The sequence below is a fragment of the Salmo salar genome, chromosome 27 (assembly GCF_965601325.2).
Source record: "Salmo salar chromosome 27, fSalSal1, whole genome shotgun sequence".
Taxonomy (NCBI): Eukaryota; Metazoa; Chordata; class Actinopteri; order Salmoniformes; family Salmonidae; genus Salmo; species Salmo salar.
In genome coordinates this window covers 2,030,281-2,046,841 of record NC_138317.1, presented here as the reverse complement: position 1 = coordinate 2,046,841, position 16,561 = coordinate 2,030,281, and the positions used below count along the sequence as shown (strand labels likewise).

The following is a 16,561-nucleotide window of genomic DNA, read 5'->3' as shown; positions in this document are numbered from 1 at the left end:
CTCCAAATGTTTATTGAAAACATAAATACGTTTGCACAATGAGCACTTGTCTCTTAAATACATTGCTGCAGTTGTTGTTTAGCTAGCTAGCAAATTGTATCCATATTAGCATAGACATGACATCAGTGAAAACATCTCAAAACAAGACATGGTATCAATAACAAAATATAACGAGCTGAAACGAGCCAGCTACAGTGCATTGGGAAAGTATTCAGACCCCTTGACTTTTTCCACAATTTGTTATGTTACAGCCTTATTCTAAAATGGATTAAATAGCTTTTTCCCCTCAATCTATACACAACACCCCATAATAACAAAGTAAAAACAGGTTTTTAAATATGTCTGCAAATGTATTAAAAAATTGAAAAAACAGAAATACCTTATTTACATAACTATTCATACCCTTTGCTATGAGACACGAACTTGAGCTCTAGTGCATCCTGTTTCCATTGATCATCCTTGAGACGTTAGAATACTGGGTCTGAATACTTATGTAAATTTGATCGTTTTTGTTATACATTTGCAAACATATCCAAAAACCTGTTTTTGTTTTGTCATTATGGGGTATTGTGTGTAGATTGATTAGGATATTATTTTAATCAATTTTAGAGTAAGGCTGTAACGTAACAAAAAGGGAAGGGGTCTGAATACTTTCCCGAATGCACTATACGATTCCCCACATGGCAGCTTCTTGTCATTGTTGCTAGCTATCTGACCATTCAGAATCATAACAACCTTCAAAATCAAAACACCACACACCTTCCTGCCACATCGATGCGCGTGCATCATTTTCGTGACGTTGTCAGCCAACCTGTCTATTGTGGCAGGTGACTGAAAAATGACCAGCGAACTGCTGTGCTCAATAAAACACTGTGCTTGGAATTACCCTCATCTTTGTTCTAGATTAGGGATATCCTGCTTTTTCAATCATGAAGATCAAACATGGTATTACTTTTAATATGGCGCTTGATGTCGGTGCAGGTTGAACCCTATTGGTGCATTGGGTTCGTTAGTATTCAGAGATTGGTAGTTGAAGACAGAAACATGACAGAGAAACACAAATGTTCACAGTGACTAATTTCTTTACTGTTTAATGAAGGGTAACACATTCCTCGTCTATAGGATGAGATTTACCCATTGTTGCCACTTGCCATTTAACATATCACAGATACTAACACAGTATTTTCATCCTATCATTTAAAGCGTACTGTGCATAGAACTGTCCATTGCTGCCATCTAGAGGCTACCTGTGTAAGAACAAGCATATGATCAAATTTACTAGAGAAGATATTGCATTTATGTATCAAAGTTCTTGTCTACACTATGGCTAAAGTATGTGTTGTAACTGTCCTGCAACAATAATTTTACTGAAATTAAGGGGTATCCGAGCAAATTGTGTTTGGTAACTAGAACTCGTTACCATCTTATTACCACTTTATTTTGTGTTATGTAAAGTGCTACCAATGTTTTTAATACAGCCTGATGGCCAGATCAGCCAGTCATGTAGCCTACTATGGACAACCCAGGATAGTTTACAATACATTGACTTTTAGGAGTACCATAGGAATAGAAAAGAAGTCAGAAGAATAGGATTGACCAATGTTAAATTCATTACAATCTGCAAACTTTTCAAATGTATTATTAGGAAGTGAGTTCCATAGATGGATTCAACAGTTACCCCCCAACAGTTACCTTTAATTTGAAAATATGTTACCAGATCACAGTGTATTCAGAGGCACTAAGGAAAAAAAACTAAATAGTATGCTTCTTTGGAATATGACAGGGCATAAATAAAGCCAATATGTAAAACATATCCCAACTTTGAATAACTTTCTCAAATGACATTCCGGCGAAATACATTGACACCCTTGCACTTTTCTTAAATATATATATTTTTTTATGTTGGCCTCCACACCATTTTATTGAATTTTCAGCATTGTAGAAACACTTTTTATTTTTGAAACTTAAGTATACAATTTAGAAAAGAGACATTTTGAAAAGAAAAAGAAAATGGCATGGACCTAATACACAAAATTATTCCCATCATTGAGCTAATACTTGGTTACACAGCCTTTGGTCAAAATAACTGCCCACAAATGTTTCTTGTAGTATGAGCTTGATGCACCTTTCTACTGGAAGTTTAACAAACTTTTCAGCTGCAGACTGCTCCAATTCTGAAATGTTTGATGGGTGCCTTCGACCAACTGCTGTTTTCAGATGTCGCCATAGGTTTTTGATGGGATTCAGACATGGAACCAATGTTGGCCACTCCAATTCACTCGGGCTCCCCGAGTGGCGCAGCAGTCTAAGGCACTGCATCTCAGTGCAAGAGGTGTCACTATAGTACCTGGTTCAAATTCAGGCTGTATCACATCTGGCTGTGATTGGGTGGCGCACAATTGGCCCAGCATTGCTGGAGTAGGCCGTAATTGTAAATAAGAATTTGTTTCTTAGCTGACTTGCATAGCTAAATAACTCAAACCCACAACCCTGGTGTTGCAAGCACCATGATCTACCAACTGAGCCACACGGGACCAATGCTGGCCAGAACAGTTCAGTGTTTTTTTCTTGAACCATTCCATGCATTTTGATGTGTGTTTGCGGTCGTTATCCTGCTGGAAGACACACAACCTTCGAATGAGACCCAGTTTTTGTACACTGGGTTTAACATTGGACTCCAAAACACCTTAATACTCTTCTGATTTCATGACGCCTTGCACACGTTCAAGGCCCCCAGTACCAGCGGCAGCAAAGCAACCCCTTTGAATGCTTCAATTGGTCGTCAGGAAACCTAGCAATGATTTGTATTGCCAAAGAGTTCTAATTTTGTTTCATCAGTCCAAAGAACATTTCCTCCAGGATTCAGGCTTGTTTGGGTGTTTTTTTGCTAAGTTCAATCAGGGTTTTGTGTGTCTCTTTCAGAGGTGGGATCTTCCTATGTTTACCAAAGACCAACTTAAGAATTCAAAGAAAAGAACACCCTTCCTTCAGTTAAACACGGGGAGGTTTGATCATTCTGTGGGGTTGCTTTGCTGCCTCTGGTACAGAGGGCCAAACAGGCATTTAATACATGTGCACTTGCTAGTGGTAACTTTAATTAGGCAATGTGGGGCAGGCAATGTGTCAGGCATGGATTATCAAGCCATTTTGAACTTGTGAGTTAAGCTCATGTAAAATATGTTCATTATGAGTTAAGTTCTACTACACAGCAAAACATTAAGCACCACATATTTATCCAGTTTTCATTTCAACATTTTATAACTTGGCTTTACTCAAGTTGCTATTGTTTGCCAGGTTAGTTCTAAAGAACTCCTGAATCCTCCTCCAAAGGTCGACCTCTGCTGCTGCGTGGGACCTGGGCACACCTCCCCACACAACAGGCTTTCCGATAACACCATGAATACTGGACGGGCAGAAGGGCATGTAGTAGTGTCCTGCCCCAGGGTAAAATACTGACTCGTAATCATCCTTCGCATGACTCTCTAGTTGTTGCATTGCCTGATCTGCAAAATAACAACTGTCCCAGTTTTGGTCATCCTCTGCAGCAACAAAGAGAAACCTTCCATTGGCTCTCTCAATTGGGATGAGCATTGCCTGATTCTCCACTGCCATGGGGTCATTAATAACATATTTCACATTTAAGGCCCCTGACTTGGTAGCAAAGACTCTTTTGGTATCAAGCATTAGGGCTGTGCCTTTGTAGTGAAGAGGAATCATGGCATTGGCATTGCAACCATTGATCCATACGGTAGCAGCAATGCCTGGCAGAAAAGTGGCAATGGACAGTGCTAGATAACCCCTTTTGGACAGTGATAACAAACCTAATCCAGAGCCGCAAACCTTAAAAGATAAAAGGACAGCAAATAAAGCACCGACCATAAGACATTCAGGTAGTACTGTTTCCATGAAAGACGAGTGATTTGAAGTAATATTGAAGTAATTACAAATCAATGAATAAACTGTAAGCAATTAGAACAAATTTTCACATTATTACCATGTTACTCCTTTAATTCGTGCTGTAAAGTAAAATCAAAAATATGGAAATAAAATCAAATCAGAGGATTATTTAATGCTGACCTGCGGCTGATTTTTCAAGAACTGAATCGCCTCCTCAAAATACTCCAGATGGATCTTGGTCATGTTTTTATGATTATCATCATACCCATATAATGACACTGTAAAGACCACAAAACCTCTGTTGGCAAGTAGAGAAGCTCTAGCTTCAGATAGACCTCTTCCATATGTGTATAGGTCTAAAACAGCTGGGTGTGGACCTATTTCTGTAAAGAAGGAAATATACACTTTAAAACATTGAAAATCAGCACACATCACGTTGATGGTAAATACCAACTTCTAATAAACTCAGCAAAAAAATAAACGTCCCTTTTTTAGGACACTGTTCTTTCAAAAATAATTTGTAAAAATCCAAATAACTTCACAGATCTTCATTGTAAAGGGTTTAAACACTGTTTCCCATGCTTGTTCAATGAACAATAAACAATTAATGAACACGCACCTGTGGAAGAGTCGTTAAGACACTAACAGCTTACAGACGGTAGGCAATTAAGGTCACAGTAATGAAAACTTAGGACACTAAAGAGGCCGTTCTACTGAAAATCACCAAAAGAAAGATGCCCAGGGTCCCTGCTCATCTGAGTGAACATGCCTCAGGCATAATGAAAGGAGGCATGAGGACTGCAGATGTGGTCAGGGCAATAAATTGCAATGTCCGTACTGTTAGATGCCTAAGACAGTGCTACAGGGAGACAGGACGGACAGCTGATCATCCTCACAGTGGCAGACCATGTGTAACAACACCTGCACAGGATCGGTATATCCGAACATCACACCTGCGGGACAGGTACAGGATGGCAACAACAACTGCCCAAGTTACACCAGGATTGCACAATCCCTCCATCAGTGCTCAGGCTGTCCGCAATAGGCTGAGAGAGGCTGGACTGAGGGCTTGTAGGCCGGTTGTAAGGCAGGTCCTCACCAGACATCACCGGCAACAACATCGCCTATTCGCACAAACCCACCGTCCCTGGACCAGACAGGACTAGCAAAAAGTGCTCTTCACTGACGTGTCGCGGTTTTGTATCACCAGGGGTGATAGTCGAATTTGCGTTTCTCATCGAAGGAATGAACATTACATCGAGGCCTGCACTCTGGAGCGGGATTGATTTGGAGGTGGAGGGTCTGTCATGGTCTGGGGTGTGTCACAGCATCATCGGACTGAGCTTGTTGTCATTGCAGGCAACCTCAATGCTGTGCGTTACAGGGAAGACATCCTCCTCCCTCATGTGGTACCCTTCCGGTATGCTCATCCTGACATTACCCTCCAGCATGACAATGCCACCAGCCATACTGCTCGTTCTGTGCGGGATTTCCTGCAAGACAGGAATGTAATTGTTCATGGCCAGTGAAGAGCCCAGATCTCAATCCATTGAGCACATCTGGGACCTGTTGGATCGGAGGGTGAGGGCTAGGGCCATTCCCCCGAGAAATGTCTGGGAACTTGCAGGTGCCTTTGTGGAAGATTGGGGTAACATCTCACAGCAAGAACTGGCAAATCTGGTGCAGTCCATGAGGAGGAGATGCACTGCAGTTGGTGGTGGCCACACCAGATACTGACTGTTACTTTTGATTTTGACCCCCCATTTGTTCAGGGGCACATTATTCAATTTCTGTTAGTCACATGTCTGTGGAACTTGTTCAGTTTTTGTCTCATTTGTTGAATCTTGTTATGTTCATACAAATATTTACACATGTTAAGTTTGTTGAAAATAAATGCAGTTGACAGTGAGAGGAAGTTTATTTTATTGCGGCGTTTACATTCATGATTGCTTACTCCAAGCGGACGGCAGTCTATGTGCAAAGTATAGGAGTACTTTAAGTGAGAGTAGTTTCTAAATGTACCAACGTTAAGTGTCTATGTCCCTCTCTCACCCTCTCCATGTCTTTTGTAACAAGCAGCCATATTGTTGTCAGTCCACTACTGACCTGTTTTTAACATATTAAGTGTGTATGTTTATCCTGTGTTACCATTTAATTACCTAGGAAATAAATTATTACACCAATTTGTGTAGTACTGAATCATAAGTAAGGCTCGGGCCTTTTGCAGATGCAAGGAGGTTACGACTCTTCAGAATGATGATATGATACGAGGTTAAAATGAATAAGTTGACTGTTTATAGATGTGATAGGTAAAGATCTTTAGAGTTTAATTTGGGAAATGGTAACTCTAAAGAACTGCTCTCGTAGTGCCCCAGTTCCAAATTAGTTAATTGTTACATGATTAATTTAAATTGCTAAAAATGTTACATATTTAGGTAATTAGATAAATAACAGTCTTCATATTAATGTTAATGTCACGTCCTGACCATATACTTAGGTTTTTTTGTATTATATTTGGTCAGGACGTGGCAGTTATGTTTGGTTATGGTATAGTGGGGTTGTGAGTGTTGGGGTAGGTTCTAGGTTAGGTATTTCTATGTGGAGTTTAGTGAGTGTATGTCTGTTGGGTTAATTGGGGTTGGGACTCTCAGTTGAAGGCAGGTGTTGTCTATCTGCCTTTGATTGAGAGTCCCATATAGTGGGGTGTGTTTGTGTTTGATTTTTGTGGGTAATTGTAATTTTGCACTGTGTTTCGTTTCACCTGTGAAACTGTCACCTTTCTCCTCTGCGTGTTTATTTTGTTTTGTCGTTTCCATCTAAAATAAATATGATGTGGAACAGTCAACCTGCTGCGTATTGGTCATCGAGTGATTTCGACATATCTTCCGATGAGGGAGAATACGAGGAATGTGACAGTTAAAGTCAAGTCACAACACTGTTTACAAGTCATCTCAGGGTTTTATCAGGTATTATTCTGTGGTCCTCTGGTGGTTCATTGCGATAATTGTTGACAGTGCATGTCAGAGCAAAAACCAAGTCATGAGGTCAAAGGAATTTTCCGTAGAGCTCTGAGACAGGATTGTGTCGAGGCACAGATCTGGGGAAGAGTACCAAAAAAATTACGCAGCATTGAAGGTCCCCAAGAACACAGTGTCCTCCATCTTGAGGCTACAATCCCGCTAACGGGATTGGTTGGACAACAACCTGTGAGATAGCACGGCGTGATATTCAAAACAAAATAATCTCAAAATTAAAATTCAAGTATTATACGGCATTTTAAAGATACTCAACTCGTTAATCCAATCACATTGTCTTATTTCAAAAAGGCTTTACGGTGAAAGAAAAACATTAGATTATTTTAGCATAGCACCTCAGCAAAGAAAAAAAAGCAATTTTCCAAGCACGATAGCCATCACAAAACCAGATATACAGCTAAAATTAAGCACTAACCTTTGACAATCTCCATCAGATGACACTCCTAGGACATCATGTTAGACAATACATGCATTTTTTGTTCGATCAAGTTTATATTTATATCCAAAAACCCAATTTTTACATTGGCGCGTGACGTTCAGAAAATGTTTTCTCCCCATAACCTCCGGTGAATAGGCACATTTAATTTACGGAAGAACTCATAAACGTTGAAAAATGTTATAACAATTATTTAAAGAATTAGAGATAATCTACTCCTTTATGCAACCACTTTGTCAGATTTCAAAATAACGTTATGGAAAAAGCACATTGTTCAATATTCTGAGTACAGAACTTAGCCTTCAATGCTAAGCTATACAGTTAGCCTACAACCACGGCGTCAACAAATCTCTAACAATATGTTCGAAATATTTACTTACCTTTGCTGATCTTCGGCGGAATGCACTCGGATGGGCACCCACTTCCACAAGAAATGTTCATTTGTTCTGCAAAGTCCATCATTTATGTCCAAATACGTCCGTTTTGTTGACCCATCCAGAACACTTTACAATGCCATGTGGCGTGGATGCAAATCCATAGACGAAATGTTCAAAGTTCCATTACCGTTTGTAGAAACACATCAAACGATGTTTACAATCAATCCTTTAGGGTATTTTTTTTACATAAAATTGCGATAATTTTACAACCGGGCAATAGCTATTCATCCCAGAGGAAAAATTAAAAAATGATGACGTCACGTGTACGCGCATCATAAGACACCTCTCCTCAGACTGGCCAATGATTGACTGAGCCAAAATGATCTGCCCGGTAACAGATGACGGTTGAAACCTGTTCATAAAGATTGTTGACAGCCAATGGAAGAGTTAGGAGGTGTAACGTAAATCCTATGTCACTGTAGTTTTCCAAGGGATTCTAAACAAAAACTACATTTCTAAATTCTCCCACTTCCTGATAAAATTTTTCTCAGATTTTGTGCCTGCCATATGAGTTCTGTTATACTCACAGACACCATTCAAACAGTTTTAGAAACTTCAGAGTGTTTTCTATTCAAATCTACTAATACTATGCATATTACATTTTCTGGGCCAGAGTAGTAGCCTGTTTAAATTGGGTACGTTTTTCATCCGGCCGTGAAAATACTGCCCCCTAGCCCCTAGAGGTTAAATGGAAGAAGTTTGGAAATACCAAGACTCTTCCTAGAGCTGGCCGCCTGGCCAAACTGAGCAATCTGGGGGAGGAAGGCCTTGGTCAGGGAGGTGACCAAGAACCCAATGGTCACACTAACAGACCTCCAGAGCTCCTCTGTGGAGATGGGAGAACCTTCCAGAAGGACAACCATCTCTGCAGCACTCCACCAATCAGGCCTTTATGGGAGAGTGGCCCTACCGAAGCCACTCCTCAGTAAAAAAGCACGACAGCCCGCTTGGAGTTTGCCAAAAGGCACCTAAAGGACTCTCAGACCATGAGAAACAAGATTCTCTGGTCTGATGAAACCAAGATTGAACTCTTCGGCCTGAATGCCAAGCATCACGTCTGGAGGAAACCTGGCACCATCCCTACGGTGAAGCATGGTGGTGGCAGCATCATGCTGTGGGGATGTTTCTCAGCGGCAGGGACAGCGAGACTAGTCAGGATAGAAGGAAAGATGAACGGAGTAAGGTACAGAGGGATCCTTGATGAAAATCTGCTCCAGAGCGATCAGGACCTCAGACTGGGGTGAAGGTTCACCTTCCAACAGGGCAAAGATCCTAAGCACACAGCCAAGACAACACAGGAGTGGCTTTGGGACAAGTCTCTGAATGTCCTTGAGTGGCCCAGCCAGAGCCCGGACTTGAAGCCGATCTAACATCTCTGGAGAGACCTGAAAATATCTGTGCAGCGACACTCGCCATCCAACCTGACAGACCTTGAGAGGATCTGCAGAGAATAATAGGAGAAATACAGGTGTGCCAAGCTTGTAGCATCATACCCAAGACGACTTGAGGCTGTAATCGCTGCCAAAGGTGTTTCAACAAAGTACAGGGTCAGTTGGTGTTTGTCCCACCTGGGTTTGTGGGAGATTATCTTTGAGTCAGTGTATGTTTCGCCTCTGTGTCACAGTTTGTTATTTTTGTCATTCAGTTTATTTATGTATTGCATAGTTTCACAGTGTAAATAAAATGTGGAACGACACACACGCTGCACTTTGGTCCGCTTCTCCTTTCGACAACCGTGATATCACGTCCTGACCATAGAAAGATGTTATTTTCTATGGTAGAGTAGGTCAGGGCGTGATAGGGTTTTTTTATTCTATGTTTTCTAGTTCTATATTTAGGTTCTAGTTTTGTATTTCTATGTTGGGGTTTTGTTTGGGATGATCTCCAATTAGAGGGAGCTGGCCCTTGTTGTCTCTAATTGGAGATCATACTTAAGTATGGGTTTTTCCACCTGGGTTTTGTGGGTGATTAATTTTGAGTAGTGTATGTGTTCATCTCTGCGTCACATTTTTTTTTCTTCATTCATTGTATTTATGTATTGCATAGTTTCACAGTGTAAATAAAATGTGGAACGACACACGCTGCATTTTGATCCTCTTCTCTTTTCGACATCCGTGACAGAATCACCCACCTCCAAAGGACCAAGCAGGGTGCCCAGGAGAAACAGGAATGGACTTGGGAGGAAATTCTGGACGGGAAAGGACCCTGGAGTCAGGCTGGGGAGTATCGCTGTCTGAAAGAAGAAATCGAGGCAGCAAGAGCGGAACGGCAATACTACGAGGCATTATACCAACCACGAGGCAAGTGCGAGAGGCAGCCCCAAAAACAAAATTGGGGGGGCAAATGGGGAGATTGGCAGAGTCAGGGTGGAGACCTGAGCCAACACCCCGTGCTTACCACGGGGAGCAAGTGAAGAAGCAAGCACCGTGTTATGCGGTGATGCGCACTGTGTCGCCAGTGCGCAATCACAGCCCGGTGCAATCTGTGCCCGTGCCCCGTATTTGCCGTGCTAGGTTGAGCATTCAGCCAGGAAGGGTGGTGCCAGCTCAGCGCTCCTGGTCTCCAGTTCGCCTTCTCGGTCCAGGATATCCTGCGCCGGCGCTGTGCACTGTGTCGCCAGTGCGTATTCACAGCCCACTTCGTCCTGTGCCAGCTCCCCGCGTTTGCCGGGCAAAAGTAAGCATCCAGCCAGGAAGGGTTGTGCCAGCTATACGCTCGAGACCTCTGCTCTTCGTCAGAATGCACTCCCAGGACTTCTACTTCAATAACAAATGTTGGTTTGGTTCCAAATAATCCATAGTTATATCCAAATAGCGGCGTTTTGTTCGTGCGTTCAAGACACTATCCGATGGGTAAAGAAGGGTGACGCGCCCGACGCGTTTCGTGACAAAAAAATTCAAAATATTCCATTACGTACTTCGAAGCATGTCAACCGCTGTTTAAAATCTATTTTTATGCTATTTTTCTCGTAAAAAAGCGATAATATTCCGACCGGGAGTCGTTGTTTTCGTTCAAAGAGAGAGAAAGTAAACATGGTGTCGGCTCGTGCACGCGCCTCCAGTCTCATTGTCCTCAGATCGACCACTTACAAAATGCGCTAATGTTTTTCAGCCATGGCCTGCAAAGCCACCATTCATCGTTCTGGCGCCTTCTGAGAGCCTGTGGGAGCGTTAGAAAATGTCACGTCATGCCAGAGATCCCCTGTTTTGGTTAGAGATGATCAAGAAGGCCATGAAATGGTCAGAGAGAGCGCTTCCTGTTTGGAATCTTCTCAGGTTTTGGCCTGCCAAATGAGTTCTGTTTTACTCACAGACACCATTCAAACAGTTTTAGAAACTTTAGGGTGTTTTCTATCCAAATCAAACAATTATATGCATATTCTAGTTACTGGGCAGGAGTAGTAACCAGATTAAATCGGGTACGTTTTTTATCTTGCCGTGCAAATACTGCCCCCTATCCCCAACAGGTTAACTGTTAGGTGGTGTTCAGAATGTGCTTCTGTTCCCCTGTGATAGCTAACATAAATAAATGCACAAACCTTCTGGTGTAAATAATAATCATGACCTTGAATATGACCTTGAATATAAATATCTTAATCTAAACAGAATATCAATTAAATTGTTGCACCTCAATCACAGGAGTTAAAAGGAATTGTTAACCAAAAGTTGGCTTGTAGCCTACTTGACCTTGATTTGCTTGCTCTTGTTACCACAATGGCAGTGGTTGCCTAAATGCTATCAGAAACTGCGTTAAGGAAGGATATACAATCGCCTATTATAACAAGATTGCTGTACTCACTTTGTCATGGATGCATACTTTTTCCTTGTAGTTTTGGTTGAGATAGGACTGTGATTGTCTGAACTTTTAAAGAAAGGCCTTTTATCAATTAGATTTGTATTCACCTGCATCCTCTCGCCTACTTTTGAAAAAGGTCGAAATGAGTGACGTGCAGTTCGCGATCGATTCGTTATTTTTGAAATACTATTTTTAATGACTATAGTCACGATTCGTTTTTCTGAGTGATTCGCTATTTTCAGTTGTTCTTTGACCTGCTGGATGGTATGGAAAGTCAAAGGTTCAAATCGTCTTACACGGAATACGTCTTAACACTTATAATTATCATTTTTCATTGAAATAAACCAAAAGGTAAAATAAAAATGTATCAAGAACAACCCAGTCAGTGTAAGTCAGCATCTCGGACTCGTTCAGTCAGTGGAAGAAGTCTAATAGAGATCAAAGTTCAACCAGTCGAGTCAATTACAGTGTCCCTTCTCCTTTCTGAAGATAAATAGCCATTCATTTTAATCAGAGGCTTAGCGAGCAGGTCAGACATCCCTTATATCTCCACAACTCTCCAGCTGGTATCATCTGGTGGCTTATGTTATTGGTATTTTACATCTAGATCTAGAGATTATAGATCAGTAGTTATGACGTGCTAAAAGCTCGGTTTGAATGCAGTTTCAGTTTATATCTCCCCCCAATTCCCTCTCCTCATCACATGGTTTGCAGTTTCAGTTTGTGCTCAAGTATCAAGCTAACTCAACCCCTTTCCTCGTCTTTCAAGCATATTCAGAGATATTAAGAAAAAAAAACACCTCAGCAAGATTGATATAAAAATAGAAAAGTGTTGATTTGTGAAAAGTGAGCAAGTAAGTTTCCACTGCACATAGACAGACTGTCCTACCTATGGACCCATATGGGAGTATTACTAAGAGTCATGGACAACTAAGTCTAAGTCCCAAATGGCACCCTATTCCTTACATAGTGAAATACTTTTGACGAGGCATTGGTAGTGCACTCTATAGGGAATTGGGTATCAAAAGTGTTAATTCGTCTCATTAAATATCAATGGTCATCCACTACCCCATGATGCCGTAGATAAAGCTGATGTTGATTATGGTTTTGCATCTCTATGATTGCCCATTGCCATCATTATTACAGAGATGACACCTTGTACAGTAGTATCAGCAAGTAAATGTCTACGTCCCAAAAGGCACGTTTCCCATCAAAGTGCACTACTTTTGACAAGTATTGCTCAAGCTTATGCACTAAAACCAGCCTCATCTGGCTCTGACTGCACAGTCCAGTACACAACTTTGGTTTAGGTTTAATTTGGGAAGAAGAGTCCAGACAGGTAGTTAGGGCTTGAAGCCAAAGTTTTGTGTTGCTTGAAAGTATTGAAAGAAAAGAAGCATCAGGAGGTCTATTTTGGGCCTGTCTTCTGTCTATAGTCAATCAGGGTTTGAATAATAAGAGTCGGTTGATTGGATTGGATAGAACATGAGAGTTTCTGGTACACGCCCACAAAAGCCAACAGCAAGCTTCACCTTGAGAATAATGCTTATCTGAATGGACCCCGAAAGACGGGGCAAATTCTGGATAGCACGACTGTACAATACAGTTTTAAATGAACATAAACCACTGTAGTACTAGTCCCTACCATCCTACACTTCTTGATTCCCGTTCAAAACCAGAGTGGCACAAATCAGTGTAAGTAAAACAGTAGTAACACAACCTAACCTAAGAGAGTGTCTGATCTACTACCATATTACTGATATATGTTCAATTCTGTCAGGTGTACACTTACTGTTGTGTTGAACCTAAATGAAAAGTCTCAACAGCACTTTACCAATCTGTTCTTTATGCGAGAGTGGCCAGAAAGAAGCCACTCTTGGGAAAAAGGCACATGACAGCATGCTTGGAGTTTGCAAAAAGGCACATAATAATACTCTGAGATATTAAGGTAAAAGATTCTGTGGTCTGATGAGACGATTTGGCGTGGTATGTCTGGAGAAAACTTGACACAGCTCATCATCTGTCTAACAACATCCCTACAATGAAGCACTGCAGTGGCAGCATCATGTTATGGGTTTGCTTTTCAGCAGCAGGGACTGGGAGACTGGTAGTGATAGAGGGAACAATAAATGGAGCCAAATACACGCAAAACCTTAATAAGTGCAAACAACCTTAGACTCGGGCAAAAATGTATGTTCCAACAGGACAATGACCCCAAGCATACAGCCGAAGCAATGCTGGAATGGCTTCAGAACAAGAATGTGAAAGTCGTTGAGTGGCCCAGCCAAAGCCTAGACGTGAATCCCATTGGAAATCTGTGGAAAGACTTGAAGATTGCTGTTATCCGCCGCTCCCCATCTTATTTAACAGAGCTTGAGAAAATCTGCAAGGAAGAATGTGAGAAAATCCCCATATTCAGATGTACAAAGCTGATGCAGACATGTCCAAAATGACCTGTAATCTCTGCCAAAGGTGGTTCTACAAAGTATTGACTCAGGGGTGTCATGACACTCCTGACAATGGATCAAAGGACCCTCTATCTTTTCCACAGGAGAGGGAGGGGAGGGGAAGAAGTTAGCCTGTTTTTATGACTTAACGACAGGTCGTAAATTCCTTGCAGAAACTTTCCCTTCACTGTCATGGAGTATTGAGGGAGAGAACCTCTGGGGAACAAAGACATTCTTCCTGCCAAAACTCCATCATCCAAAAGTGGAGAATGAAACAATATTTCTAATATAAAGAATGTTGAAATGGTGGGGGGGGGGGGACTCAAAGAACAATCATGTAAAATTCGTGACTAATTTGTGATGTAACTAAGGACAGTAGAACAACATAACTGTATCTCTGAATGTGTATATTTCCCAGTTCTTAGATTTACATCTAAATGCTGTGGAACTTACATGATTAAATATGAAACTATTTTGTGAGAAAATGAAATGTCATCTTATCCTTCAAAATGAGAAATAATATATATATATAAAGTTTATCCTGTCAGTAACCATGCCCACATGAGCACAGACATTATGCCAAACGTAATGGAACTGCCCTTTTGCCAGAGTGTATAAAAGGACTCCTAACGAAATGTACATTAGACCAGAGAACATGAGGACCATCCACAGGTTGAACTCTCAACAGACCAGTATACGTTCAGCTCCAGCTGAATACGTTACAAATGGTTTAAAAACTACAAGACTAGACCAGTATACGGACAGTAAGCCAGACGTGTAATATGGTTAGACTCTACACTAGACCAGCGTGACCGACAGCATGAGCTGAAATGTATGAAATGGTTAGAAACTCTGAAACTCTCTCTCTCAAAGAAGACTACACAGGAACATTCAGTCTGCAGCTGTTTAAGGAGCAGTTCTCTCTCTGTGAGTCTAACCCCAAGAAGTTCTGGAAAATGGTTAAAGACCTGGAGAATAAACCTACCTCCTCACAGCTGCCCATGTCCCTTAATGTTGATGATGTGGTTGTTACTGACAAGAAGCACATAGCTGAGCTCTTTAACCTCTATGGGCTAGGTGGGACGCTAGCGTGCCACCCGTGGTGCACTCCATCAACAGCAGGTGCATTTCAAGAGCGGCAAATTTGAATCCAAATAAATGTCAAAATTCAAATTTTTCAAAAATACAACTATTTTACACCATTTGAAAGATAAACATCTCCTTAATCTAACCACGTTTTACGATTTCAAAAAGGTTTTACGGCGAAAGCATACATTTAGAGTATGTTAGGACAGTACGTTTACAAGAGTTGTGTGTAATGTTTTGTCAAGTCAAAGACAGGGTCACCAAAACCATAAAACCAGCTAAAATGATGCACTAACCTTTTACAATCTCCATCAGATGACACTCCTAGGACATTATGTTAGACAATGCATGCATTTTTAGTTCTATCAAGTTCATATTTATATCCAAAAACAGCGTTTTACTATGGCATTGATGTTGAGGAAATCGTTTCCCTCCAATAACCGGCAGTCAAGTCAGCGTCACAAATTAAATAATTAAAATTAGAAAACATTGGTAAAATATTATATTGTCATTTAAAGAATTATAGATTTACATCTCTTGAACGCAATCAACTTGCCAGATTTAAAAATAACCTTACTGGGAAATCACACTTTGCAATAATCTGAGCACTGCGCCCAGAAAAATACGCGTTGCGATACAGACTAGACGTCATGTTGGGGAGATCTAAAATCGAAAATACTATGTAAATAATCCATTACCTTTGATTCTCTTCATCAGATGTCACTTCCAGGTATCACAGGTCCATAACGAATGTAGTTTTGTTCAAAAAAGCTCATCATTTATGTCCAAAAATCTCCGTCTTGTTCGCACATGATCTAAGCCAGCCGGACTTCTCGTCATGAACGAGGGGAAAAAATATATTTCCGTTCGTTCAAACATGTCAAACGTTGTATAGCATAAATCATTAGGGCCTTTTTTAACCAGAACATGAATAATATTCAAGGTGGACGAATGCATACTCTTTTATAACGTATTGGAACGAGGGTACCCAACATGAACTCGCGCGCCAGGTGTCTAATGGGACATCATCGTTCCATGGCTCTTGTTCGGTCAGATCTCCCTCCAGAAGACTCAAAACACTTTGTAAAGGCTGGTGACATCTAGTGGAAGCAATAGGAAGTGCCAAAATATTCCTAAACCCCTGTGTTTTTCAATGGGATAGGTTTAAAGTCAATACAACACATCAGGTATCCACTTCCTGTCAGAAAATGTCTCAGGGTTTTGCCTGCCAAATGAGTTCTGTTATACTCACAGACACCATTCAAACAGTTTTAGAAACTTTAGAGTGTTTTCTATCCATATATAATAAGTATATGCATATTCTAGTTACTGGGTAGGATTAGTAACCAGATTAAATCGGGTACATTTTTTTTATCCAGACGTGCAAATGCTGCCCCCTAGCCCTAACAGGTTAATCACCACTTCATT

General features: G+C 41.0%; 1 protein-coding gene across 1 annotated transcript in view; it reads right to left on the bottom strand.

Moving 5' to 3' along the window:
- Positions 1-3,255: 3,255 nt before the first annotated feature.
- LOC123730992 (acyl-coenzyme A thioesterase 1-like) overlaps positions 3,256-16,561 on the bottom strand; it is a 60,725-nt gene continuing 47,419 nt past the window's right edge. The window contains exons 2-3 of the mRNA XM_082970063.1: positions 4,078-4,280; positions 3,256-3,840 (exon numbers count right to left, since the gene is read on the bottom strand). Of these exons, the coding sequence (XP_082826189.1) occupies positions 3,256-3,840; positions 4,078-4,280 (788 nt within the window). The remainder of the gene's footprint in view (positions 3,841-4,077; positions 4,281-16,561) is intronic.